We start from the raw sequence: 27,216 nt of genomic DNA on the forward strand, positions 1-27,216 counted from the left end.
ATGAATTCTTACAGAATTTAGCCAAAGTAGATGAATAGCCATTTGGAAACATTAGGGTTTATCATAAGCTAAGCTGCTAGACCAGACCTTTGACCCATGTTTTCACAAGGACATGCAAAATCCTAAAAATTTAATTATCTTTTTTCACAATTTTTCTGAAATACACATATCTGTCTTTTATGGCAGATATGGTTTGAAAAAAAAATGTTCCAACAGTGTAGTAAAATGTTATCAGTACATTACAAAGGACAGAGGACAAGAAAAGAGTATGATCCCCTCTAAACCCCACCCAGCCCACACCTTTGTTCATATTGTTTGCAGTCTTCACAGCGTTTCAGTCTCTGAGAGTACTGTACACACTATTCTCTGTAGCGAATGCTGTAAGTGTATATTTTATCTCGTATGTTAGTCTTTCAACCTAAGCTATTGATTATCTCTTTTTCTCTCAGAACAAGAGCAATCTTTGCAGGAGACTATTTTTGCAACCAGTACCCAGCTAGTCTGAGTTGCTTCAGTATTCATTATCTCCCTATCACTATCCTTCTCTCTCTATCATTTCTCTGTTTCATTTCCCTGTGGTTAGCTCATGTTTTATGGATGATAAGTAGCAAAGGATTTACGAGGAGTTTAGTTTACTCATCCCTTGATGCTTGCACTTTCAATATTCACAGTTCAGAGAATTTTGGGCCTCTTGGCAATCCCTCTGAGAATACTTACCACTTTTTTTAAGCAGTATTTTTTTTTCTGGAAACATAGACATCTGATGTGTGTTATCCTTCGTTCTATGGAAATGCAGCTTGTCCCTGTAGTGGTGGAAGCAGTAAAGTTGACTTATGGTTATGTCCATCTGTCATAGCCTATTGTCCCATAGGGGAAGCTGTATGGAACTAAGGGCTGAGGAGAGGCAGCATCCCACTCACTACACAGTGCACTTAGTGTAATTGTGTAGCTGATTAAGCTCCAGTTTCTGATTGCTTGCTTTTTGCCCCCGGAGTGCCTTTTTAATATTTGTGGGTGAGGGTGATTGTTGGTAGGACAAGGTGCGGGTAGCATGTGAACGTAACTAGACCTCAGATTTGTCACCCCCTCACTATTTAGCCGTGACAGCTGTTGGTCATTCAGTGTTCATGCAGTGCATGGTCATGCAGGGAAGGAAAGGAGGGGAGTTCTCATCTCAAGACAGGACAGTGTGTACACACGATGAAATTATGAATTGGTACCATTAATCCCAAAGCCAGGACCACAAAAGACCAATGCTACACAACTAGACTCAACGTGTTAGGATGCACACTCTCCCCCCATATTCTTTTTTTTTTAATCATATACATCTTTGGAATTGGGAAGGGAGGTTTATAAAGGCAGATATCGAGCATGAGGGAAGACAGGAGGTGGGGAAATATGATGAGCCAATGAAAGCCTCATCAATGCCCTCCCCCCTCCTCTTTCTCCCAGTGGTACTGTAGTACTGGTGGTACTGTAGATAAAGTGAAGCAGACACAGTAGAGTGCCGCATTGTGTGTGTGTGTGTGTGTGTGTGTGTGTGTGTGTGGAATAGATATGGTGAGGGTGGTCTGTCAATGGCACTCACACATAATGCCCAAAATGTGCTGCACTGATTTCCTCTTGGAAAATCTTCTACATGCACACACACGCACACAAACATGCATGCAAACATGCACACACAAACACACACAATGCGGCACTCTACTCTGCTTCACTTCATCTACAGTACCACCAGTCACTAGTACAGTAGTACTGGTGGTACTGTACATACACACACACACACACACACACACACACACACACACACACACACACACACACACACACACACATGCGAACACAAACACACACACACACACATACACACACACACACACACACACACACACACACATATACACAATGCGGCACTCTACTCTGTTTGCTTCACTTCATCTACAGTAACACCAGTACAGTAGTACTGGTGGTACTGTACACACACACACACACACACACACACACACACACACACACACACACACAGATTGACATACAGGCTGCAAGGGTGAAGATAATATAAAGCAATATGCTGTTAGTCCATGTTAAATAGAATGACAAATGGCAGAAGAGAGAGAGAGAAAAAACCCATTTACACCTGGTATTAAAATGTGATCTGTATCCGGATACATTATTTGGATAATAAATGATCCAATCTTGCTTTTGCGTTTACACCTGGTGTTTTTAATACATTCTCATTATCATCATTGAGATGGGATCTCTGTTCTCCACAGAAAAACCTGTGCGTGAGTAATTTGAGATGGCGGCAAATCAGATGGCTAGGTTTCAACATGGCAGGTGTAAGATTAACACAGATTCGTTTCCTGACAGCTCCAAGGATGCAAATCTTCCATTTCTATACCAGTCACCATATAGCCTACTTTCTTTAAATTTTCATCAGTTTCATCATATAACTTCTGATGCGAGGAGTGCTTAGTGGCAGGGGTGTAGTGGGGATTTTTTTGGTGGGGGCGGAACGCTGCTTTAATGACATCATCATGGAGAATGCTGTGCACTGACACATGCTTCATTCACAAACCATACACGAATCATCCCAGTTCATAGCAAAGGATCCACGAATTTATTCTACACCAAACACATACAGTCAGGTATGTGCAATTTTATAATTACAGGCCGCAGTAGCTCCAAGTTGGAGGGGGAGTCAAATCATTGCCACTACTTATTATTATATTCAACATCACTGGTTTACTTAGTCATTTCGATTGGGCTGCACAGTAAAGGCCTAATTAAGTTTGAAGTTGAGATTGTAATCCATAAAACACATGAAGCACAGCAGGCCACGCCTAAAAAAAGTCACCAGTGTTACTCACCATTGAGGTTTTTATTTCGACCACAGGACATCCTGCTCAAAAAAGTCAAAGAAATCACCACACTGGGTCACGAGGAGAATCCCTGAGAGATTCGGTTGAATGTCTCGTTCTTGTGTCTTCAGCTGAGCGATGGTATCTCAGCCAAGTTAGCCTGTCGGATCCCACTGGTTAAGAGGTGGCCAGTGTAGTTTGATGAGCATCAAGGTGGATACCCGTTCAATCAGTAACTTTGTGCAAATCGGGGTGGCAATTAGATTTATCTGGCTGAATCCCCTTTCGCACTCTGCAGTGCTACATGGGATGAGTTTGGTGCAATTCATTAAAGGCGTGAGCTCATCAGGTGTAGCATCCCCATTGCTGACAATAAAGTCTCTGAATCCATTAATTGCACTTAAAGTTGGCAGCTTGAATCTTTTACAGAGTTCACAGTTTTAGGAGAGAGTGGCAGCAACATTAGTTTTTGAATGTTTATGCGGAATTGTAGATTGCAGTGTCGCCGCTTGATGACAATCATCCTGTAACATCTTTTTTTGGGGGGAGAGGGGGGAATTTGACTTTTTTATGACAAAGAAGGCATTATTGGAGAGGTTTTCTTGATGTGTGCAATTGTTGTTACTATTGGTATTAGAGTAGTTTTAATATTAAAATTCTGATTGTCTAGATTACCTGGCCAGCTGGTCTATTAAAAGCTAATGGGTATACACACCAAAGTGAAACCAAAAATGATCTAGCATTTTGTATAGAGCGTCTTTTGTGAAATCGACATTTATGCTGAGGAGCAAGATTCAGAAAGCTTGCAAGTCACATGGAACAAGAGCTGATGTCTGATGGAAATGTTTAATCACTGAATTTTTCTACAGAACATGTCTATAGATTATACGTATGTGTGCACTGCATCAGACAACTGCTTCTCCATGAAGTCGAGGTAGATGGATTTGCCCCGAGTTTACAAACTCCAACTTTGAGAGGCCTTCCCGTTGTACTTTTCCAAGTAGGAGGTTGGAAAATCTCAACTTTCCGAGTTGTCTGGAACCTAGCATAAGCCCTTCAGGGTTGAACCCCTAATAATAATAATAATAATAATAATAATAATAACATTTGACAGCATGCCACACTCCTGGATAGAGAAGAGCCTCAAGATCTACAGAGTCTACCCAACAACTGTCAAATTCATCACGGAGAGTATGAAGACCTGGAAGACCACCCTGAATCTCCATCATGCAGAGGGGTCGTTAACATCGAGACCGATCTACATCAGAAGCAAAATCTTCCAAGGGGACTCACTATCACCATTGCTCTTTTGCCTTTCACTAGCACCACTCAGCAATCTACTGAATAACAGCAGCTATGTGTACAAATCACAGAATGGCAAACTGATCCACCTGTTCTACATTGACGACCTCAACAAGTTTACCAAGGACAACAATCAGCAGAAGGGTCTACTCACCATCATCAAAACCTTCAGCGACGACATCAAGATGGAATTCGGAATCGACAAGTGTGCCAAAGCCACTTTCAAGAAAGGAAGGCTTACCAAGACTGCAGACGTAGACCTTGACACTGACACCGTAATCAAAGAGCTAGACCAAGATAGCACATACAAGTACCTAGGAGTGAACGAAGGAAACGGCATACAACATTCAACCATGAAGGAGAAGATCCGAAAAGAGTACCACAGGAGGGTGCGTATGGTACTGAAGAGCGAACTCAATGCAGCTAACAGAATTGAAGCTGTCAACACCCTAGCGATACCTGTAGTGACGTACAGCTTCAACATCATCAGTTGGAAACTGAACGACATCAAGCGACTAGACACCAAGACAAGAAAGATACTGACCATGGAGAAGATGCACCACCCGAAAGCAGACATCGACAGGCTGTACCTACCAAGAGCTTCAGGAGGACGAGGCCTAGTCCAACTTGAACTGACCTTCAAGACTACCACTATCGGGCTGGAAGCATACCTGACAAAAACAGATGACCCACTCCTCCGAATAGTAAAACAACAGATCTACTCCATCAATAAAGAAGCTGCACAATTCAAGAAAGAGCTTGATGTCCCAGAAACCCCACCAACAGAAAATGAGGCAACTACCATCTATGCCAAATGAGTGAAGCAGAAGGCAAAACACCATGGCCAGCAGCAACTGCAAAAAACCTGGGAGGGCAAAGCAATGCACGGGAAGTACCCAAAAAGAATGAAAGATGCAGACGTGGACCAACAAAAGACACACCAGTGGCTGAGGAGCACCGGACTGAAAGCAGAGACAGAGGGTCTGATAATCACTGCACAAGACCAGGGGCCCCCAGATCCTATCAACATCGCATCATCAGAGATGGAACAGACCCAAAATGCAGAATCTGTGGAATGTATAAAGAAAACATCGACCACATTGTCTCAGGCTGCCTGGAACTGGCAAAGACCGAGTACATATACAGACACAACAGGGCAGCAGCATACCTGCATTGCAAGATCTGCAGGAGTTACAAGATCAAGACAACTGAGAAGTGGTACGGACATCAGCCAAAAACAGTCACTGAAAACAATGATGTCACCATCCTCTGGGACATGCCCATCCACACTGACAGAGAGATAAAAGCCAACAAGCCCAACATCATTATCAGGGACAGGAAGCAAAAGCGGTGTATGCTCATCGACATGGCAATACCACCCGAAAAAAATACCTCTGTGAAAGTCACAGAGAAGCTGACCAAGTACAGAGACAGAAATCAACAGGATGTGGGGAATGAAGACCGAAACAACACCAGTGGTCATCGGAGCTCTAGGACTCATGAAGAAGGGAATGGAAAAGTTCACCAACCGTATCCCAGGTAACATCAACATCTGTGCAGTCCAGAAGATCACCCTACTCGGAACAGCCCACATATTATGACGTGCCTCAGGTCCATAGTTTGGACCCGGCTCTACAGGATGTAAAACAGGAAATGTGAAAAATAATAATAATAACAACAATAGTGACTTCAAAGGCAAAACATTGTTGCCTTTAGCCAGAGCCTTTAATTACCAGTCTTTAAACTTTTATTAAAAGCTCTCTTTATCTATATAAAATGAATGGGTCTTACATTCACAGATCAGAACTATAGAGCTGTGTGTGTCTATACACCCATGTGTTTTTCAGTTGTTGTGAAAAATGGTCAAATTTATCAGGGTAGTCAGTAAAGGTTTTCAAAAATATACCACACCATGTATTTTGTATTTTTTTGTCTTTAATGTAAATTTAAAAAACAATTTGCTAGTTATTCATTTTACAATCTATTTTGATCTGCATGCTCTAGGGATTAGCATTTATCTGATAAACTGCCCTCACCATGATTGCTATTAGGACATCTATAAAGAATGAAACAGCTAGTACAAATGATTAGTTGGGGTTTTTTTTCCTCTCTAAATTACCATGCCAATTTCAATCAGTTGTCATGTCTTGGCCCTTTTCTTTTCTTTTTTCTTTTTCTTTTTCTTTGCAAAGTTCTGTACAGTACAATAATTTAAAATACGAGTGCATACATTTTTCCTGATGATTGTCATTTCTGACCATGGCAGTTTAATAGCATGTGAATACATGACTCATTCCCCACCAATCTGCCGTCATGATGGCCGGCAGCTTCCAAGAAACAACCACTGGATATATTTTGCTTTAAAACAAGTGGTAAATAATGGAGGCGTGTTGTGTGGCAGAGTCGATATATTGACGCTACTGGGGGTCCAGGGCAGTCATCAACAAACTGTGTGGTGTGAGGGGCGGAGCCTGACACCTGGGGGACCGGGAGGAAAGTGTGTCACTGGCACTAGCCTCTGTTCAGCCGTCCACTGATTTATGGAGAGCACTGATGACCAAGCAGTTTAGCTGCCTTAAATCCTGAGGGTCGATGCTACAGGCGTGGAAAAGTTTACCTTAATGCCGCTAAGCTTCCTCCCTATTTGCTCTGGCTTGAAAGTCCATTAAGTGTGAATTGTTTCCTGCGAAGAACTTTCTTTTGCCAATTTCTGTAAACATTTCACTGGATTTTCTTTCACAGAAAATCAAAAGATTGACGTTATGAAATTATTTTGGGGAGAGCTGTGTTAGATAGATAATGTGACAGTACAGGGAATGAAGCTTTTGTCCCACACAAACACACTGTCTGGCCCATTGATTTAAGCAAATGTGTACAGTGTGTGTGTGTGTGTGTGTGTGTGTGTGTGTGTGTGTGTGTGTGTGTGTGTGTGTGTGTGTGTGTGTGTGTGTGTGTGTGTGTGTGTGTGTGTGTGTGTCTGACCTGTTTGTGCAACAGAGTGTGAGGCCAGCGGATGCTGTTTCAGGGTCACTGCTGGTGTGGCATAAAATGGAGCAGTCCAAGAGGTCAGCACCGAGCGTTCAGTTCATCACTAGAGGAGGCCCGCTCACTGTTATTACACCACTAGCAGGCCATAGGGAGCAAAGTCAGTTTGATACGCTGTTTAATTTTCACAGATTTTTGGGCCTCCCTTCCACCTTTGTATTCCACAATTCCTACTCTGTATGTCATCTGTGTAGATTTGTCTTTAGGAAATGGGGAACAACAAAGTGCATTTTTCTTGAAATTATTTTCCTTTTTCAACTGCGAGATGACCCACCGGTCCCAAATAACAAGTAGTCTTAGCTCATTTACAATGACTCTTCGATTTTAAGTGCAGGCTCTGGGCGGTGCATCATAGCAGTGGTATCCAGTCCTGTGTGGTGGAGCGACATGTATATAGAGGTTTTCTTTCCAACCCAACGCTCCACCAGCTGATTTTGCTGGTTGGCGCACCTTCAACCAGACAGCAGGGAGGACTAATCAGTGAAATCAACCTGTATTCACGTGGCCCTAATGCCACATGATTGAACACCGCTGTGTTCTATATAAGGAAAAATGCAGTGAAGTACTCATCACCATTCCACAGACTGATAAAGGAAGCATGATCAGAAATCGGTGTTTCCCTTGTAATTACCTTGAGAAAAAGCTGACAGTGGTACAGTAGCTTAACAACAGAAGGCATGCAGTGGCATGCAGAGAGGGCTGAAGAACAGGAAGGAGGCTTGCCAGCATTGTGTGAAAAAGGTTTAACCTTTGCAAAAAAAATTGTTGCAATTTTTCCCCCCCGAAATTGTGAGTGAATTTCAAGAGAGAGGCCATTATGAATCAGGTGTGAAAATTATCATAGGTTAATATGGATATATTCTACTGAATAAATGTGATTATTCACATAAGTGGTTGTCTCATTGTTGGTTTCTTAGCACGCTGTTAAAGGGCAACAAGATGAGTCATACCTTTAGCCCCATGACTGTTAATAGAATAAGCCCATTAGCCCATTTTATTGGGAACAATAATCAATTTACAAAGCATTTGCGTATAATGTTGCTTGTACAGATGCCCGTTTATGGGGATTTTCTTAATCAACAATTGCAGAGACCAACAAACAATCAGTCAGAGTTTAGAAAAAAAACATCAATTTGAGAGAGATATGAGGACGAAAACAGTGCGATAATGGATGGATAATGGGTAATAATAATAATACATTTTATTTGTGGGCGCCTTTCAGAGCACTCAGGGATACCTTACAGAACACAGTTGAAAATAAGCAGCACTGTATCAGACAGCATAAAATGAAAACAAAGCAGAGTAGGCAATAAAACGTCAATAAAACAGATAAGTATAAAATCACCATCTGCACAAAACTCAGTGAAGTGTAGATCAGACTGAATATGCCAGTGTGAAAAGGTGTGTTTTGAGATGGGATTTGAAGGTTCAAAGAGAGTCAATGTTGTGAATGTTATAACAGTCTGCAGAATTATTACCAGGCCCATTACTACAAATACTACTTCTATTACTAATACTACCACTAATAATAATAACAATAATAAGAACAACAATAACGGAATCCTTGTTAAACTTGCAGAATGTGATGTGATGAATCTTATGACGCACAACTCATGTAAGCTTAGAAATGTGAAAGTCAAATGCATAAAATCACAAGGGTGCCCAAACACACACAATAAATGAGTGCATTTTTATTCAGTAATATCACATTAATACATATTCTGCGATTCTGAATGCAGCACCTTCCCCGTGGTGAGCTCTGAAATGCAGCGTGTTCACAGCCAGCCCTGCAGCTGAAAGAGCCCATTCAGCAACAGCACTGGAATAATCCTTTTGATTTGTTAAGCATGATCACCTAGGTTGCACAGCAAGGACTATTTGTGGACTGATTATTCATGGGCATCCGTAGTCATATGGTGAACCGCAGCAGGTGTAAGCCTAAGCAAGATACTGGGTGGTGTAGATGCGTAATATTACTGATTAGTCGTGCAAGTTGGTGCAAAGATGGATGATTCTGGGATCCTACAACTCACCGCCGAACCTACTAAAGGGTACAATGGCCACGAAATCGTAGAACTTGTTTCTCTTTTCAAAACCAATTTCTGATGAGATTTTTTTTACCATGTTAAAGGAAAGGGTGTAAATGTATGCACATCCATCCAGCCATTATCCAAGCCGCTTATCCCAATCGGGGTCGCGGGATGCTGGAACCTATCCCAGCAGTCCTTGGGCAGCAGACGGGGAGACACCCTGGACCACCCACCAGTCCATCACAAGGCCAATACATTCACACCTAGGGACAATTTAGTATGGCCAATTCACCTGACCGACATGTCTTTGGGCTGTGGGAGGAAACCGGAGAACCCGGAGGAAACCCACACAGACACGAGGAGAATACGCAAACTCCGCACAGAGGACGCCCTGAGATGACCCCCGAGGTGGGACATCCTCGGGGTTCGAACCCAGCACTTCTTACTGTCAGGCGACCACACTAACCACCTAGCCACCGTGCCGCCAATGTATGCACAATAGGGGCATTTCATGAAAGTTGCAAGGAAATTTACTCAGTTCAATGTTTGTTTAGTTAGTGCTGCATACGTATACCTCAGCGTATCCTGTGTGTGTATGTTCATAGTTTAAAGGCTGAACATTGTCTTTGAGACCCCTTATAAATTCTACATGCTCATTTTAAAGCCAACAGTGAACTGTGGGAGAAAAACACCATTGCTTTCAACCTTTACAACAGCTACGCAGCAGCCGTACGCATTTAATCATCTCCCAGTGGGCTTTAGAGGATCGCTCAGGAAAGATCACACTGCTTGATAGTACTATCACAGAGACTGCAGTGTTTAAGTAATCTCCTAATGGCCCTAAGCCCTTTTGTTCTACCTATCAGATTCCTTTCTGTTTGTCTCATGGAGCCTGCCGCACTGAGCACAGAGCTGAGAGGTTAAGGTGTAGTGAGTTTGAGTGGGACACGCGACGTGATGACGCCATGTATTGTCCTCCGAAGTAACAAGTCACTGTCTTGAAACTCTGGATTAGAGGAACATACGAGCTCATCGGTGTGCTGACCGTGCCGCCATGAAATACTTCTCATACACAGGACAAGCGGCCGTCAGAGCTGTCACATGGCATGGAAATTGAACTTGCTCACTTGCAATCAATGAGCACTGAGTCCTTCGAAACATTTGCCAGATTTCAAATATGGTCAACGTCTTGTATTGATTGCGGAAGGTCTCTGAAGAAATGAAATTGTTTGGTAGTCCAGATAGTTTAAAAGCTTCTGTTTGCCCAGTTCTCTCACTGCTCTCTCAGGATTCAGTGATCTCTGATGATGAGCCCCTTGGAGAAAAGTCTCTCTGACAGCCACTGGCTAATCCACTGTATGAGTGACTGGATAGCCTTGTGTGAAGTCCCTTGACTGCTGCCACATTTCTCCCTTTCTGCCGGTACACTAATGTGCGATCGTTACTATTGTTATGTGTCAATGATATCAATATTGCATCTGTAAGTACGTTTTGGCTTAAAGTATGTGTGTGTGTGTGTGTGTGTGTGTGTGTGTGTGTGTGTGTGTGTGTGTGTGTCTGTGTGTGTGTCTGTGTGTGTGTCTGTGTAATTATATATTATATCCCTTGGACAGGAGGGCCATCAGTCATTTGTCTGTGTAGTTGCCAACCTTTGGGCTTCTTTCTTGGTTGAGTAGAGACCCACTCTTCCCAGTTCACCCCCAAGAGCCTTCATCCCTTGACATGAACACACACACACACACACACACACACACACACACACACACACACACACACACACACACACACACACACACACACACACACACACACACACACACACACACACACACACACACACAAAGGCTAAGGTTTTAGTCACTGAATAGTCCTGTAGTGAGGGAGCAGTCGATGCCATAGATGCATATTTAGACTGATAACATGTCTACCTGTGCACATCCTCCTACCCCTGCATTGACATAACACTATAACCTAGACATAGCACTATAACCTAGACATAACACTATAACCTAGACATAACACTATAACCTAGACATAACACTATAACCTAGAGCAGAGGAAAACAAACATGACTGGGCAAAGTGACGATGATAGAAATGGTATAGTCAATGAACTCTGTAATGCATTTGATCATTGATCATAATGCATAGCGTAACATCATGTGGGGCGGCATGGCTCAGGAGGTAGATCGGGTCGTCTAGTAATCATAAGGTCACTGGTTTGATCCCCAGCTCCTCCAGAGAGCATGCTGAAGTGTCCTTGAGCAAGACCCTGAACCCCTAACTGCTCCCGATAAGCAGGTTGGTGCCTTGCATGGCAGCCATCAGTGTGTGAATGTGTGTGTGAATGTGTGAATGTGAGGCATACACTGTAAAGCACGTAGGGTGGTCGGTAGACTAGAACAGTGCTGTATAAATGCAGTCCATTTACCATTATCACTGTTTTCAGATGAAACCATCATCTTCAAAACTTTAATTCTTGCAAATAATAAACAATGTCTGTAACTCATTCTACACTGATATGCATTTAACCCATGCTATGTGGTTTCGGTTGTCCTTAGATCATGATCCATTGTTGGCACACAAAGCTACTATGTATGTACACTTTTAAATCAGCCAACATTCAAATCGAGATGTAATTTTTCATTGTGACGGCTGTGCTATGATACTGCTAACTTTCAGTAGCTAAAGTCCTGAAGACTGTGTGATGCAATTATTACCTGTGATAATGTAACAGATCACGCTACAGTCACGCGTAGCCTGTTGCAACTTTGACTTGTGTCACTTCTCGACATCCTGCTATAGCCTAATTGCACGTACAACAGAAGAAGCGTAATTGACCTCTTTCTCGTTTCTGTGTGTGAACTGCTGTCTCGACGTTGGAAGGGAGCCGCAGGTAGATAGAGGAAGTCTGACAAAACCATGCAGACTCTCTACTGTACTGTACTCCACAGAGAAACAACAAGCTTGTCAGAAACCCCACGCCCCCTTCTCTTCCCACAACAGAAGCATATTGAGCTTGACCGTCGGTTCGCTATTCCCTCTGATTCCTCTTGAACCGGCAAACCGGTGAAACTGCTCATTATCTTCCGCTACAGTTTTTATTTCTGAAAAGCGAGCAGTTATAGTATGGGTCTTGTATATACAGCCAAACATTGCTATAATGAGAAGATCCCTTAAGCAGGACATGCATTTTTTTGTGTTTGATTTTGTGTGTATGCATGTGAGAGTGTGTGTGTGTGTGTGTGTGTGTGTACATGTGCAATGCTATTAAAACTCACAACTTATCCTAAAAGTGTTGTTTAACGGGGGGGGGGGGTGTATCCTCTTCAAATGATAAACTCATCACGGTGCTCAGAGAATTGATATTGTTGCCATTCAGATGAGAAAAGGTGGCAGTGTTGAAAAGTGCCGTATGAAATTCAACTGGAAGCCTGCTCTCTATCATTCAGTCAAATGATTAAAAGCAACAGACCAGGGGCACCTGGAGTACCCCGGGGCGCCCCGGTGCTTCAGCTGGTGCAGCATGTATTACATAGGCTCAAGCTTTATTGTGACGACCCTGGTTCGGATCTTGTTTGACATTTGTTGCATGTCGTCCCCTACTCTGTTTCCTGTTAATATTACATGTCCTGTCAATTAAAAGCACAAATGCCAGGCATCCGGGTGGCATAGTAGTCTATTGCATTGTGTAACAACACAGGGAACGCCAGTTCGAATCCCCGTGTTACCTCCAGCTTGGTCGGGCATCCCTACAGACACAATTGGCCGTGTCTGCGGGTGGGAAGCCGGAAGCGGGTATGTGTCCTGGTCACTGCACTAGCGCCTCCTCTGGTCAGTCGGGGCGCCTGTTCAGGGAGGAGGGGGAACTGGGGGGAATGGCATGACCCTCCCCTCCCACATGCTACGTCCCCCCCTGGTGAAACTCCTCACTGTCAGCTGAAAAGAAGTGGCTGACGACTCCACATGTATCGGAGGAGGCATGTAGTAGTCTGCAGCCCTCCCTGGATCGGGAGAGAGGGTGGAGCAGCGATCGGGACGGCTCAGAAGAGTGGGGTAATTGTCCAAGTACAACTGGGGAGAAAAAGGGGGGGGGGGAGAAAAAAAAAACTAAGAAGATCAAATGCCAAAAAAAAAAAAACAACAAATCGGGACAAGTGAGATAAACAAGTCTAAATTGAAAGTGTGTTTGCTGACCTCTGCCATTTTCGATTGCGAACACTATCAGTTCCCAAGGTTTGCTGCAGTATTTGCTGGGGAGTGCACACTCAAGCCAAGTCCTTTGGGGGTTGGGGCGTCAAGCAACAATAAAGAAAGGACACAGCCAGCACAGCTCCTGCATTATTGAATGTAGAAATCTTGGTAGAGTTGAGGAGCGTGAGTTGTTTACTCTGTTGTAATCAGTAATATTCAGCAAATTCTGCTGACATTTAGCAGTCAGATTATGCCTCAGGAAAGCCAGGAAATACTGTATCGCACCTTTGATGAAAGCAACAGAGGAAATGAACATGTTCTGTTTTGATGTTTGTATTGCGCACAGTTGTTTTCTTAAAAGGCATTAAGTGGTTTGTGATCTGCCTTGGGTGGAAGTAACCATCTTTCTTCTCTCCTCATCACCCGTCCCTCATGTTCCCTGTCCCCCCTACCCCCGATCCCCACAATCTCTGCACTTCTTTGTCCCCTTGTTTGTGCATCTCTAGTTTGTTCACAGTACTCGCGCGGCGTCTTCGCCATCTTTGGCCTGTACGACAAGCGATCGGTGCACACGCTGACGTCCTTCTGTGGCGCCCTACACATCTCCCTCATTACACCCAGCTTTCCCACCGAGGGTGCCAGCCAGTTCACCCTGCAGCTGAGGCCTTCGATCCGCGGGGCGCTGCTCTCCCTTCTCGACCACTACGACTGGAACAAGTTCGTGTTCCTGTACGACACAGACCGGGGTAAGCAGATACGGTGACATGTTATACGGCGGTAGCCGCTGCCCGACACCGTGGTTAGAGAAGCAAGCTTGTCAGGAATTGTAGGTGTAAGTCCAAATATAAAATCTGAGCATTGGGCGTAAAGGAGTCACTCCCTTTTAACCATCTGTCTCTTGACAGTAAAGGTTTCCCCGGGGTGTCCGGGTAGCATAGCCGTCTATCCCGTTGCCTACCAACACGGAGATCATCAGTTCGAATCCCCATGTTACCTCCACCTTGGCCGGGTGTCCCTACAGACACAATTGGCTGTGTTTGCAGATGGGAAGTGGGACATGGGTATGTGTCCTGGTCGCTGCATTAGCACCTCCTCTGGTCAGTCGGGATGCCTGTTCGGGGGGGGCGGGGAACTGGGGGAAATAGCATGATCCTCCCACGTGCTATGTCCCCCTGGCGAAACTCCTCACTCCACATGTATCGGGGGAGACGTGGTAATCTGGGGTGGAGCAGCGACCAGGATGGCTCAGAAGAGTGGGGTAATTGGACGGATACAATTGGGGAGAAAAAGAGGGGGGGGAGTAAAAGTTTTACAGAGCCAAGTACTGAACCTCTTCCTGTTGCCGTGAAGTTGCTTAGTGGCCCACAGTACACACTGTTTTGGATACTGCGTAGCCCTGCAGGTATGGTTGTAAGCAACTGAGTAAGAGGCAGGTTGTTGCTGTTAAAAGCTTGTGCAAGTTCAGCCAAACTTCCTTTGAAGTGTGAGTCTGAGTGCATCCACATTAGTGTCAAGAGACAAGCAGTCCAAATGGCTGTAAAAAGTTTCAAAATTACATGTCTCTTTATTGATGAAAAAACAAAACAACAATGACACCCACTCAAAAAGGATTGTAGACAGGAGTCTTTGGGATTCGCCGAATTATGTCAGAAAGTCACTGAACAATTTGTCTTCAAAATGGCCCTCTGGAATAGCGTTGTTCAATTGTCATTATTCAGCAGTCGATACATGGCACAACACAACACACTCGTAGTGGCAAAATCCTCAGAAGTGGAGGGAACCGATTAAGGGATCTGCTGAAGAGATGTTCTCTAAGCCAGGGCTCCGGGGTGCGACCGTTTTGGTCAAATGTGCCACCAAAAATCTGTCAAGTGCGACTAAAGTTTTTCATCGGTCACACCGGTGTGCCTGAAATTTAGCAAGTCTGTGTGTGTGTGTGTGTGTGTGTGTGTGTGTGTGTGTGTGTGTGTGTGTGTGTGTGTGTGTGTGTATTATTATTTTTCCCACCCGCATTCTGCGACGACATCCTACTGCATCCTACTCTGCCTCCAATTGGCTCTGACCCTGACCACTCCTCATGCCTAAACCTACCCGATCTAACTGAGGAAAGCAACGGGTACTAGCCAATCAAAGGCAGAGTAGGTTGGTTCTTCGCGTAATGCAGGTGGGAAAAATAAGGCATGTGTATGTGTGAGACTGCACCCTGTACTCCTCCTTGAGGGACATCACAAACTTAAATTAAATCTTATTTTTCCATCAAGAAAAATGCTGTGGTGCCCGGTATACCTGTCCCCAGCCCTGAAAGACCCAGCGTATTATTGTGGTGCCAAAGGGCGCGGGGGAAATTTCTGGATGCACCTAACTTATGTGTTGGTGTACCTAAATGAAAAAGTTAGGTGCAACCAAAGTAAAAAGTTAGTCTGGAGCCCTGTAAGCACTGGGCCCTTGTATAACTGGGCCGCTGCCTGTTTCAGCACCATGGACAGATCTGCAACAACTAGTGCTTCCATAGCTGTGCACCCGAGCCAGCAATGATCATGTTCCCTTCCAAATGTCGAGCAAATTTTAAGCGAATTTCCAAAAAGCTGGCAAAAGACAAAGTGATTCAGTATGTGCTTCTATCAACTGCTGTTGTGGGAATATTCTGAAGAATGCTCAACAAGATTGCATAATCAAAAGAGCATTAGCCAAACAAAACGGAGAGGGCATGTAGCATGAATTGCTGTTCTAAGAGTGGCTGTAACAGCTCTTTATCTGTTGTACGTCACTTTTATATGCAGCCCAGAGACAGCGAAGTGAATTATTCAATGGTGGCTGAAATTACTTTTGCAACACAACAAAGTCCATCATACTTCTGGGGATGCAGAGTACAGAGGAAATTCACTAACCAACTCCGGGAAGCATGTGACACTTTACATCATCTTTTATATGAGAAATCTTTTTCCATAACCATTTATTGCATGTTGTCTTATCAACACACCAACTTTCCCACCTCAGCTAGGAAACGTTTTGCAATATATATATTTTTTTAATTTCTGGTGTTTCCGTTCGGGTTTTCTTACACGCAGTTTTGTAAATGTGCATAAAAACAGGTGGATGGAACCCCGCTTGTTTCCCCCTCTTTATTTGAAGACTATCTGGTCTGATCGGGCCAGGTTTTAGTGTTATTACTGAAGGAGAATTGACTTTTTACCCATTCATGCATGTCCAACTTGCAATTAGCAAATGAAAGAAGGGCAGGGGTTGTTATTCATTCTGAAGGAACGCATTTCAGACTGTATTCAGTACACAGCCCATCTAAAGCCAGCCTACTAAAAAGTAATTCACTCCCAATAGTGGTCATTGGACAGTGAAATATGGAGATGCTGTATCTTACCAACATCAGAGCCTGGCTAATGTCGTTTGTAATCGTGGAGAACACTTGTGAAACTGTTTACTGTGTATGTGTCTGTCAGAGAGACAGGCAGGCAGACAGGCAGGGAGACAGGGAGACAGGCAGGCAGGCAGGCAGACAGACAGGGAGACAGGCAGACAGACAGACAGACAGACAGACAGACAGACAGACAGACAGACAGGCAGGCAGGCAAGACAGGGAGACAGATAGGCAGTCAGGCAGGCAGACAGAGAGAGACAGGCAGACAGACAGACAGACAGGCAGGCAGAGAGAGAGAGACAGGCAGCAGGCAGGCAGACAGGAGAGCAGAGAGGGTTAACACACAAGGACAAGAGGGAACTTTTCTATGCCTTTGTCGAACTATGTGGATAGATAGAAAGAGGAAAAAAAGAAAAAGAGAGTGCGAAAAATAAATTCACATCACCTCCAGCCCTCAGTGTAGTAGTGTCTCCACAGTATTGATTGTTTGGCAGCAAGACAAGATATCCCAGACATGACCTGGACAATAATCACCCACTCTTTTGGAGTTGCATTCATTCACCTGTCTCTGGTTTCCATGCAGGGGACGTGCAGGGCAAGAGACCAGATATGACAACAGAGACGACTGGAAGCACTTTATATGTCTTCTCATAGAATATTTTTAAGAACAAATATCTGAAAACTTTTTTTTTAAAGAGTTGAATTGGTTGAGATATTCTGAATCAAAGCTGAATCATTTTCGGTGTGGTGTTCAGATGAAAATTCAAGGCGGTGAAATGTGGAAATGTATTCCTAATTTAAATAGATTACAGATTTTAAAAAAAGAAATCAAGTTAACTTACGTGCTAACCAGTCCGTCTGTCAAAATCTTCAAGAGGGAATTCTTATGAGTTTGCTAATTTTTCTTCCAAATTGATGAGAGATATTTGGGATATACGGTACACCCGCCTGTCAGTGACACGTGGTCTTAATCATAGTGCAAGAGCATTTAACCCTTATGTACAGGTCAGCTGTTTGCCACTGAACATTACATTTACACAACTGTTCCCATAAGCTGCTTTTGATTTCTAAAACCTAACAAGGCCTTCTCTTTGAATCGGACTGAAGTTCAAATCATTTTTCTTCCTTCTGCTCATCCTTTTCTTTCTTACACCGGAGTGGCAGAATGTGCAATTTAATTCAAAGCAAGCACTTTCGTTGGAGGAGGTTTTGGCTGAACACTCCAGCTACGTGTTTTCATGCATTTGTGTGTGGAGCCCAAAGCCACATGTCTGCAACTTTGTACACTTATGTTTGTGTGCACATGTGCGTGTACATTTGTGTGTGTGCCCATCGTTGTGTGCACATCAGCTCCATATGCACACGTATTATGGATGTTGTGTTTTATCGTGTGTGCACACGCATGCGTTTATGCTTTTCCTGTGGCTTTTGGATGCAGACAGCAGCACTTTGGCCCGGGGATTTTTTCACACACAGGGCCAGGCATTCATGCAGTATTGACTGTGATGTAGAATCAGCCCACACATGGCTGAGCCCAGTCAATGAGCGCCGGTCTGGTTCCCTGCGTCAGAGCAACAAGGATACAGTGGGCTGGGCTGGGATACTGAAGCACCATGTGTGCATGTTTGAGTAAGCATGTGTGGATGTGCAGGTGCACCCATGCTTGAGTACCAGTCCCTTTTCTTCATGGGTATGAGAGTTGCTCCTGTTTAGCTTCCAAAAAAGATCCAGTTGTCTGCTGAGAGAAGGGCGAAAGGAGAGGGGAAGAATGAAGGGTAGAAGGGAGGAGGGGAAAGGAGAGGAGAAGAGTGCAGAGGAGAGGAGAGAAGGGTCGAAGGGAGGAGGGAAAAGGAGATGAGAGGAGTGGAGAGGAGAGACGGGTCAAAGAGAGGAGGAGAGTGGAGAGGAGAGAAGGGTAGAAGGGAGGAGGGAAAAGTAGATGAGAAGAGTGTAGAGGAGAGAAGGGTAGATGGGCGGAGCAGAAAGGAGAGGAGAGGAGAAGAGTGTAGAGGAGAGAAGGGCAGAGGGGAGAGGAGAGGAGAGAAGGATAGAAGGGAGGAGGGGAAAGGGGAGGAGAAGAGTATAGAGGAGAGGAGAGAAGGATAGAAGGGCAGAGGGGAAGGAGAAGAGATGAGATGAGAGGAGCCATCTCCACCACATGATTTTGTAGCAGTACGCGGGTCATGATAAATGACTCCCTTTAAAAGGATACCGTTTCACTCTGTAAGACGTCTCAGAAGGCGAGGAAGACGCAAGATGAGTGAAAGAAAAATGGAGGAGAGGAATTGATAGATACTTGACTGATTGCTGCACATTTAAAGGTAGGAAAGGGCAAGTCAGAAAGAAAGATAGTAAATGAAGCCCACCTTCCAACATGACCACCACACACATACAGACACACACCGTACACACAGAAACACAGCCACACACATATCTGTACACACACACACTCACTCAGTTTTGTTCACTCGCTGACTGTTCGGCTCTCCCCCCTCAAATCCCATCCCTCTACTACACAGTTTACCGCAGTCTCATCTTTTTTTCTTTTTTCTTTTTTCATATCCACTTGCACATAGCTGCTTCCCCCTAGTGTCCACGACCAGCCCTATCAGTAAAAACATGGTTAAACATCAGCCTGCACTATAGCCTATAGCTGTGTCTGTGATGCTGATGCTGATTGTGGTTGGCTGCTGCTCCACACACAGCCCTGGGGCAACGCATTTATCAGCTGGTAATCACTGAGAGCCAGGCCCTTCACTCCCCTTTCTGCTGAAGCTGCTGCCTCCGCTCTCTGTCCGAATCCACCGAGGCCCGTCTTGCACAATAGCATATGACTGGATTTGGTATCATTACACACAAACAAATTACTACTGCTGCTAATCTCTGCATCTTGGTGTTGCTTTTGGATTTTGACTCAGGCAAAACGGTGTGTGTGTGTGTGTGTGTGTGTGTGTGTGTGTGTGTGTGTGTGCGCGTGCGCACATGTGCATGCGTGCACACATGCACACAGTTTGTGCATCCCCACTATACTATAGGTGTGTTTGATTCATTGCACATCTAAGTAAAATTGGCCTGAGAGCAGCACTCGAGTCATTTATTCAGCGCTGTTTTGTTTACCATGCTGATCAGCGGCTATGGCAGTGATTTGTCTGAGAGCAGCAAACCTGTAATTAACTGCCATAGAGAAGACCAAGAAGCTTTAGCAGCTGTGACTACGCCGGCTATCACGAGGGCAAAAACAGATGTTGAAACACACTGGCACTCCCAGCTTTGGCTCTGGAGGTTCATTCCCGTCCACTGCCCAAATGATTCTGATTAAACCTAGAAGGAAATAAAATAAAATAAAGAAAAACACTCAAGAGAAAGCAACATGCTTTAGAAGTCAAGAGCATATGCTAATAAAAATGACCTACTATGTATACCTTTTATTTTTTGATATATCTCTTCACAGTAATCCCACTAGTCACTAAGGGGAACACTGAACAAGACTTATATATAATATTGCATATTGATATTTCACAGTGCTGTACATGTTAAATGCAATCAGGTATAATGTTCAATGTGATCAACTCATCACAAATTACCAAAAACAGTTATGGGAGACTTACATTGGGCAAAAGTGAGGACAAGTAGCTCAAAAGGAAAACGTATTATAATTGATATAGTAGCAATACTCTAGCTTGCAAATAAAGGTTAGCAGCTGAACTGTTTCAAAAATCAAATAACATAAAACTATGGAAGCATCGCCTACACATCAGTGTGACAGCGTTCTTGCCATTATGGCTTAGCGATAACAAAAGGTGCAATTGCTGCTAAAAATGTCCTGTCTTCATAAGCAATTTATAACTGCAGTCCACAATCGCTTTAACTTTGATTTTTTTTTTTTTTCATTTTTATTAGAGTATTGGTCTTTGCATAGTGAAGGTTTTGCAAGTTTTCCGTTTGCTCATTACAATAAAAATGATGATTTTTATATCTTAACTCATCGCTTTTTCCATACACCTCCCCTGCTGTCCTGTTGTATTTGCTTTATTCCAAGAAACCAATTAATGCTTATTTGATACTTCTCTTAATGTAATTAAAGACAGTTCATCATGAAGTGTGATATAGTTTTTGCATAATATCTAAACTTCTCGTTATTGACGGGGTGCAACACGCTGACTAGTCTTTATTATGTTTAGTTAATATATCTCTAAATTCAAATAGTTCATCATATCGGTATCAAGATTATGTGTGTCAGATGTAGTTGGTATCTCTGTGTTGTCTGTGCTGTCTCGAGAGGTTTCCGCCTCTGTATGTTTTTTCCCTCAGCCAGCTGGTCTGAGCAGAGGATCCAGATCCATCCCAATGGATTTGACATACCTGAGATGATTTTGAACCCCTGCTAGAACATTATCGCTGCATCCTGTGGCTCCTCAAACAGCATAGCGCATCAGCCCCCCCGAGAGCTCTTGAGTTCTGCATGTTGTAACATGCTGGATGTGGATGCCCCCCCCCCTCTTAATGTGGATAAATTGACAAAGAATGGAATCACTTTATTTATTTATTTAAAAACAATTTTGGGGGGGTTTCCCCCCAATTGTATCTGGCCAATTACCCCATTCTTTTGATCCATCCCAGTTGCTGCTCCACCCCCTCTGCCGATCTGGGGAGGGCTGCAGACTACCACATGCCTCCTCTATTACATGTGGAGTCACCAGCCAATTCTTTTCACCTGACAGCGAGGAGTTTCGCCAGTGGGATGTAGCTCATGGGAGGATCGCGCTATTCCTCCCAGTTCCCCCTCCCCCCTGAACAGGTGCCCCGACTGACCAAAAGAGGCGCTAGTGCAGCAACCAAGACACATACCCACATCCGGCTTCCCACCCACAGACACAGCCATTTATGTCTGTAGGGACACCCGACTAAGCTGGAAGTAACACGGGGATTTGAACTGGTGATCCCCATGTTGGTAGGCAATGGAATAGACCACTACGCTACCCGGATGCCCCATACCTGAGATGAATTTGAACCCCTGCTAGAACATTAGCGCTGCATCCTGTGGCTCCTCAAATAGCATCACACTTCAGTCCTCCCTCACTGACAGCTCTTGAGTTCTGCATGTTAGACAATGCTGGACATGGAGGGGTTTTTTTCCTCCTTCATAATGTTGATAAATTGACAAAGAATGTTAGCCAATTTTAGCCACTTTTTAGCCAACCTTCCATGTTTTGTGCTCGGTCTGCTCAGCCGATCTCAAGTTGTCCTGTCATGCCCAAAATGTTATGAATCACCTCTTCTCTTTGTGCTTGACAAACATATATTCTTCTCCAAAAATGTGAAAGAAAGGTTTAGGCCGAGGTGACGCTATGCAGGCACACACACACACACACGTGTGTGTGTGTACAGTGTGTATGTGTGTACAGTGTGTATGTGGACATGTGTGATATGCAGCAAAGTTACAGTCGCTGTGTTTCTGACAACCACAAATGAGTCCTCTTGGCACAGACATGCTTCGAATGGTGAGCAAAAGGCGGGACCAGGACAAGGGAGCTGGCCTGCTGGAGCACAGGTTAATTCACTAATTGGGAGCAGAGGGAAATGGGTTACCAGATTGCGATGGCCACCAGGAGGGGCCGTTTAAAGGGGGACATCTGTTCCTGCAGAAAAACAGGAGCCCTTGCTGTTCACTGGCTTCCTCTGTAACACCCATCTTCTTTTTAAACAAACCTGACAGCAGTGATTCCCCCCTCTAGAGGAAACTGGTACCTCCCATTCCTGGAGACCAGACCCTTTTTTTTTTTTTTTATTCACTGAATGAAAAAGGCGAGTTCTTGTAGTACAGGGTTGAAGGGGTTTTGAGGAGAGAAATGGGTTTTGTTTCAGATAAATTTTTTTTTGTTTTTGTTTTTTCTTGCCTGTGATTCTGTGTAGAGTGCAGCCATTTTATTCGATTGGCACCACAAGTATATATCTATTCTCCACCTAATCTGTTCTAGCCGGCAATTAAGTGCGGAAACGGTAATGACTCCATTTAAAGACCATTTCTGTAGCCATTACAATGAAAAGGAATAGCGGGCGAAGTTAGAGGAAGAATTTATTATTTGTGCAAGCTTTTTACATCAGATTTTATTTCATAGTACTGCTGGGAGTTTTGAAGTGGAAAAGGAGTCTGAATCCAAACACCAACAAAAAAAAAGAAAAGTGTCCTTTGTGTCCGGAGGATCCACAATGTCTGTGGCCTTCAGGTTCGAATGGAGCAGCATCGGGAGGTGTAAACAAGATGATAGATATTGTATTCTTGAGTGTGGGCTTTCTATTTTCTAGAAAGACTCTTCGTTAATGTTCAGCGCTCATTTTTCCATTGGCACCCAGTAATATTGATATGAAACACCAATAGACTACAGTCAACAGCCTCTTGCCTGCATTGATCGTGCAGGCTAAATGCAATTAAAGGGGAAGATTAAGTGTTTTCTATTTAGTGCCAGCCAGTAGCAAATCCAAGTAGAAGAACAACAAACCAAAGTGGGGCTGGGAGTAGCCTGTTGGAGGACTGTTAACAAAGTGCCTGTCAGATAGATGGACCTGATCAATAGTAAGAAAGGTGCTTGGGAGTGTTGTCCTTCGTATAGATTTTATGGAACCAGTCTTCGCTTAAAACATCGAGGTGTGAAATATGAACGTCATGGCGCAGTCCACTCTGTTGGCATTATATTTTGTTCAGCTATGAGCCCCGGGTAGAAAGTAAGAACAGGGTGCAAAATATCAGCCTCAGAATCATGTTTACTGGCCATGTAGGTTTGCACATACATGGAATTTGACTCCAGTTTTGTGGCTCTCTCATTGTACTTAACACAACAACACAACAATCTTCAGAGATATCCACAAGGATTGACTATATACAGGTGAAATAAGAGGGGATAAAGTGCAGCGGTGCAGAGAATATATCAGAGATGCTGAAATAGATGTTAGCAAGTTACTTACATACATGCCTGAGGTAGATGGACATGACAGAGCGTACCAGTATACATGCAATGTGCAGTACAGTATATGCAAAATGGTCGGATTTATTTGAGGGTGTTAAGCGTTCATTTGAATGACAGCTTTATAGTTATAACTGTATAATTATAGTATAGTAATAGTTATTAACCCTCGGTTCATGTGGTTCCATGTGTCTGGCTATATGTTAGGATACGCCATCCTGCAGGCGATCATGGAAAAGGCAGGCCAAAACAACTGGCAGGTGAGTGCCATCTGTGTGGAGAACTTCAACGACGCCAGTTACCGACGGCTGCTGGAGGATCTGGATCGGCGGCTAGAAAAGAAGTTTGTCATCGACTTAGAGGCCGAAAGACTGCAGAACATGCTGGAACAGGTGATGTTATTATGAAGTCATCACTGTGTGCTTTGTATTGTGCTTGACTGTAAATATTGTACTCTCTGGGGCTTTTTCTCTCGAGGTTTGCGGTAGACACTAAAGCCAAAGTACGGTAAATGACTCTTTGTGGCACATTCATTCCATCCCAGCGTTTAACCATAATCAATTATTTACCTAAAATAGTGCTAAGAATGTCACTTGGATAAATGGACAAGTCTTAATTTTTTAGGACAAATCTGTAAGAGCTGGTTGGCGCCTTGCATGGCTGACGCCGCCGTCGGTGTGTGAGTGTGTGTGTGGGGGGGTGAATGTGAAGCATTCGTTGATTGTAAAGCACTTTAAGTGGCTGTTGCAGCTAGAAAAGTGCTATATAAATGCAATCTATTCACCATTTATTGCATTTGTCATGTCCATATCTTTGCATCAATGCCAAACGTTTTTGCAAAAATCATTTAACAATGTTGGCTCTACCTCCAGGTTCACTGAAACGCAACTGCAACCGCAAGGGAACATTTTTTTATTTTTTTGGCTCGTGAGTGCAAAAATTGAGTTTTCACACGTTAGGTTCTTTGTGCGTGTTTTTTGGGGGGAATCGGTGCGTTTTTTATTTCAAAGAGATGGTCCTATCTCCAATGGTATCACTTGGCACACACACACTCAGAATTGATGAGTGCACTACCCCCCCTTGCTCCTGCTCGCTTTGCCTCTTCCTTCAGTCTCTTCATCTCGCCATCCCTGGGGCTACTGGTGTCTTCCTAATAGTTCAATTATTCAGTAAATCTTCACTCTGACATCTGTCACAGTGCTAACAACTCACTGCATGTATGTCTGTGTGTGTGTGCATATGTGTGCATGTGTGCGTGTAATGTGTGTGTGTGTGTATGCCCCATAGCAGGCTGGCAGACTTCCTGTTCCATCTTGGTAAACCCCAGTGAGCAGAACATCTCACAAATACACATAACGGACTCTGTCATATTAGAGTCATCAAACAGAGCCTTTCTGGTGGTGCTCTGACGTGTGGAGACATGGCGCTATCTCAGCCATGGTCGGAAATGGTGGCAAAGACTTTTTTTTTTTGGGATCAAATCCACTGTCGTATCTTGAATTCAAAAGGGAGAAATCCAAAGCGATCTTCAAATAGGGCACAGAAAATGTCGCAATCACTAGTGCAAAAGTTTGCCATGATGTTAATTGATAGAAATAGAATAATTTATGATCATTTTCATCCAAGATCATGATCAGAGGTGGCTTTGGATTTGTAAATATTAAAGGTTTCACTGTCTGGCAATCAAACACCATCTCGGGTATTGCAGTGAAGGCCTGCAGTGCTCTAATCACAACTGATTTAAGTCGCTGTCATGTGCAGTGTTGAGATCGGATAAACTCAGATTGATTCTCTCTTCGTGTTTTTGCATCCTGAGTCTCCCAGTCATTTCTATTTCAAGAACAGCAGGGCAAGAAAGATAATACGTGACCAAGTCGGTGTTGCAATTCATAAATCGCTTGACGTCATAGACTTTTTGGCTCTCAAAATTAGAGAAATCCAGTGGCGTCCGAGTGGCGTAGCAGTCTATTCCGTTGCTTACCAACACGGGGATCGCCAGTTCGAATCCCCATGTTGCCTCCAGCTTAGTCGGGCGTCCCTACAGACACAATTGGTCGTGTCTGCAGGTGGGAAGCCAGATGTGGGTGTGTCCTGGTCACTGAGCTGGCGCCTCCTCTGGTCAGTCGGGGCGCCTGTTTGGGGGGGGGACTGGGGGGGAATAGCGTGACCCTCCCACGCACTACGTCCCCCTGGCAAAACTCCTCACTGTCAGGTGAAAAGAAGCGGCTGGCGACTCCACATGTATCGCAGGAGGCGTGTGGTAGTCTGCAGCCCTCCCCGGATCAGCAGAGGGGGTGGAGCAGCAACCGGGACAGCTCGGAAGAGTGGGGTAATTGGCTGGATACAGTGGGGAGAAAAGGGGAGAAAAAAATCCCCCAAAAAACATAAAATTAGAGAAATCTGCGCATCATCTGTTGTTACAACAATGATGTACAAGCAACCTTTTATGTTTACTTTCAAAAACCAATGCCCCCATAGCCCCGTATAGCTCAATCAGATGTTCCTTGAGCATGGCACTGATGTTGCCAAGATGAGGGGTTAAATTCCTACTGGTACTCGTAATGTGATGATGCCATCACTTCATGGTAAAATGCTATGTGTTCTAGGACTAGAAAAGCCCTATGAAAATAACATTTATTCATTCTAAGAGCAATATAACTATTACTTTTTCCCATATCTTTCTATCATCTAGATTTTTTTATGCATTTTTATGAAGTTAATTAAATACTGTGCTGGGCAGCTTTATCTGCATATCGCCAAGACAGGCAGTGGGGTTTATCAACAACAACTAGCAACCACTATGAACCACAGTGTATGAAACCATTAAGCAAACCTGTTGTTAATTCCCAGATGGATTTCATACTGATGAGCAAGCAGTTCTGCAGGTGTGCACGCTGTGCTGTAGTTGCAAATGAAAAAAAAAAGTAGATAAAAAGACTATTTTTTAGCTTGGTGAACAAAGGCCCACTTGGACAGTTTCTTAACTGCAGAGATGTCTTCCATCCATTATCCAAGCTGCTTATCCCAACCGGGGTTGTAGGATCTGGAGCCTTACTCAGCAGTCATTGGGCAGCAGGTGGGGAGACACCCTGTACAGGCTGCCAGTCCATCACAGGGCCCACACACACACACACACACACACACACACACACACACACACACACACACACACACACACACACACACACACATTCACACTTAGGGACAATTTAGTATGGCCAATTCATCTGACCTACATGTCTTTAGACTGTGGGAGGAAACCAGGGCACTTGGAGGAAACCCACGCAGACACGGCGAGAACATGCAAACTCCACACAGAGGACACCCGGGACACCCCCAAGGTTGGACTACCGCGGGGCTCGAACCCAGGACCTTCTTGCTGTGAGGCGACCACGCTAACCACTGCGCCACCATGCTGCCAGAGATGTCTTAACAGTTTAAAAAGCAGAA

The 27,216-nt window shown here is 44.1% G+C and overlaps 1 protein-coding gene across 4 annotated transcripts in view; it reads left to right on the top strand.

Moving 5' to 3' along the window:
* Window positions 1-27,216, top strand: part of gria4b (glutamate receptor, ionotropic, AMPA 4b) — a 104,600-nt gene that overhangs the window by 37,545 nt on the left and 39,839 nt on the right. For all 4 annotated transcript variants that reach the window (XM_056284750.1, XM_056284751.1, XM_056284749.1 and 1 more), the window contains exons 3-4: window positions 13,938-14,177; window positions 23,974-24,158. In XM_056284750.1, the coding sequence (XP_056140725.1) occupies window positions 13,938-14,177; window positions 23,974-24,158 (425 nt within the window). The remainder of the gene's footprint in view (window positions 1-13,937; window positions 14,178-23,973; window positions 24,159-27,216) is intronic.

The sequence above is a fragment of the Lampris incognitus genome, chromosome 8, assembly GCF_029633865.1.
Source record: "Lampris incognitus isolate fLamInc1 chromosome 8, fLamInc1.hap2, whole genome shotgun sequence".
Classification (NCBI taxonomy): Eukaryota; Metazoa; Chordata; class Actinopteri; order Lampriformes; family Lampridae; genus Lampris; species Lampris incognitus.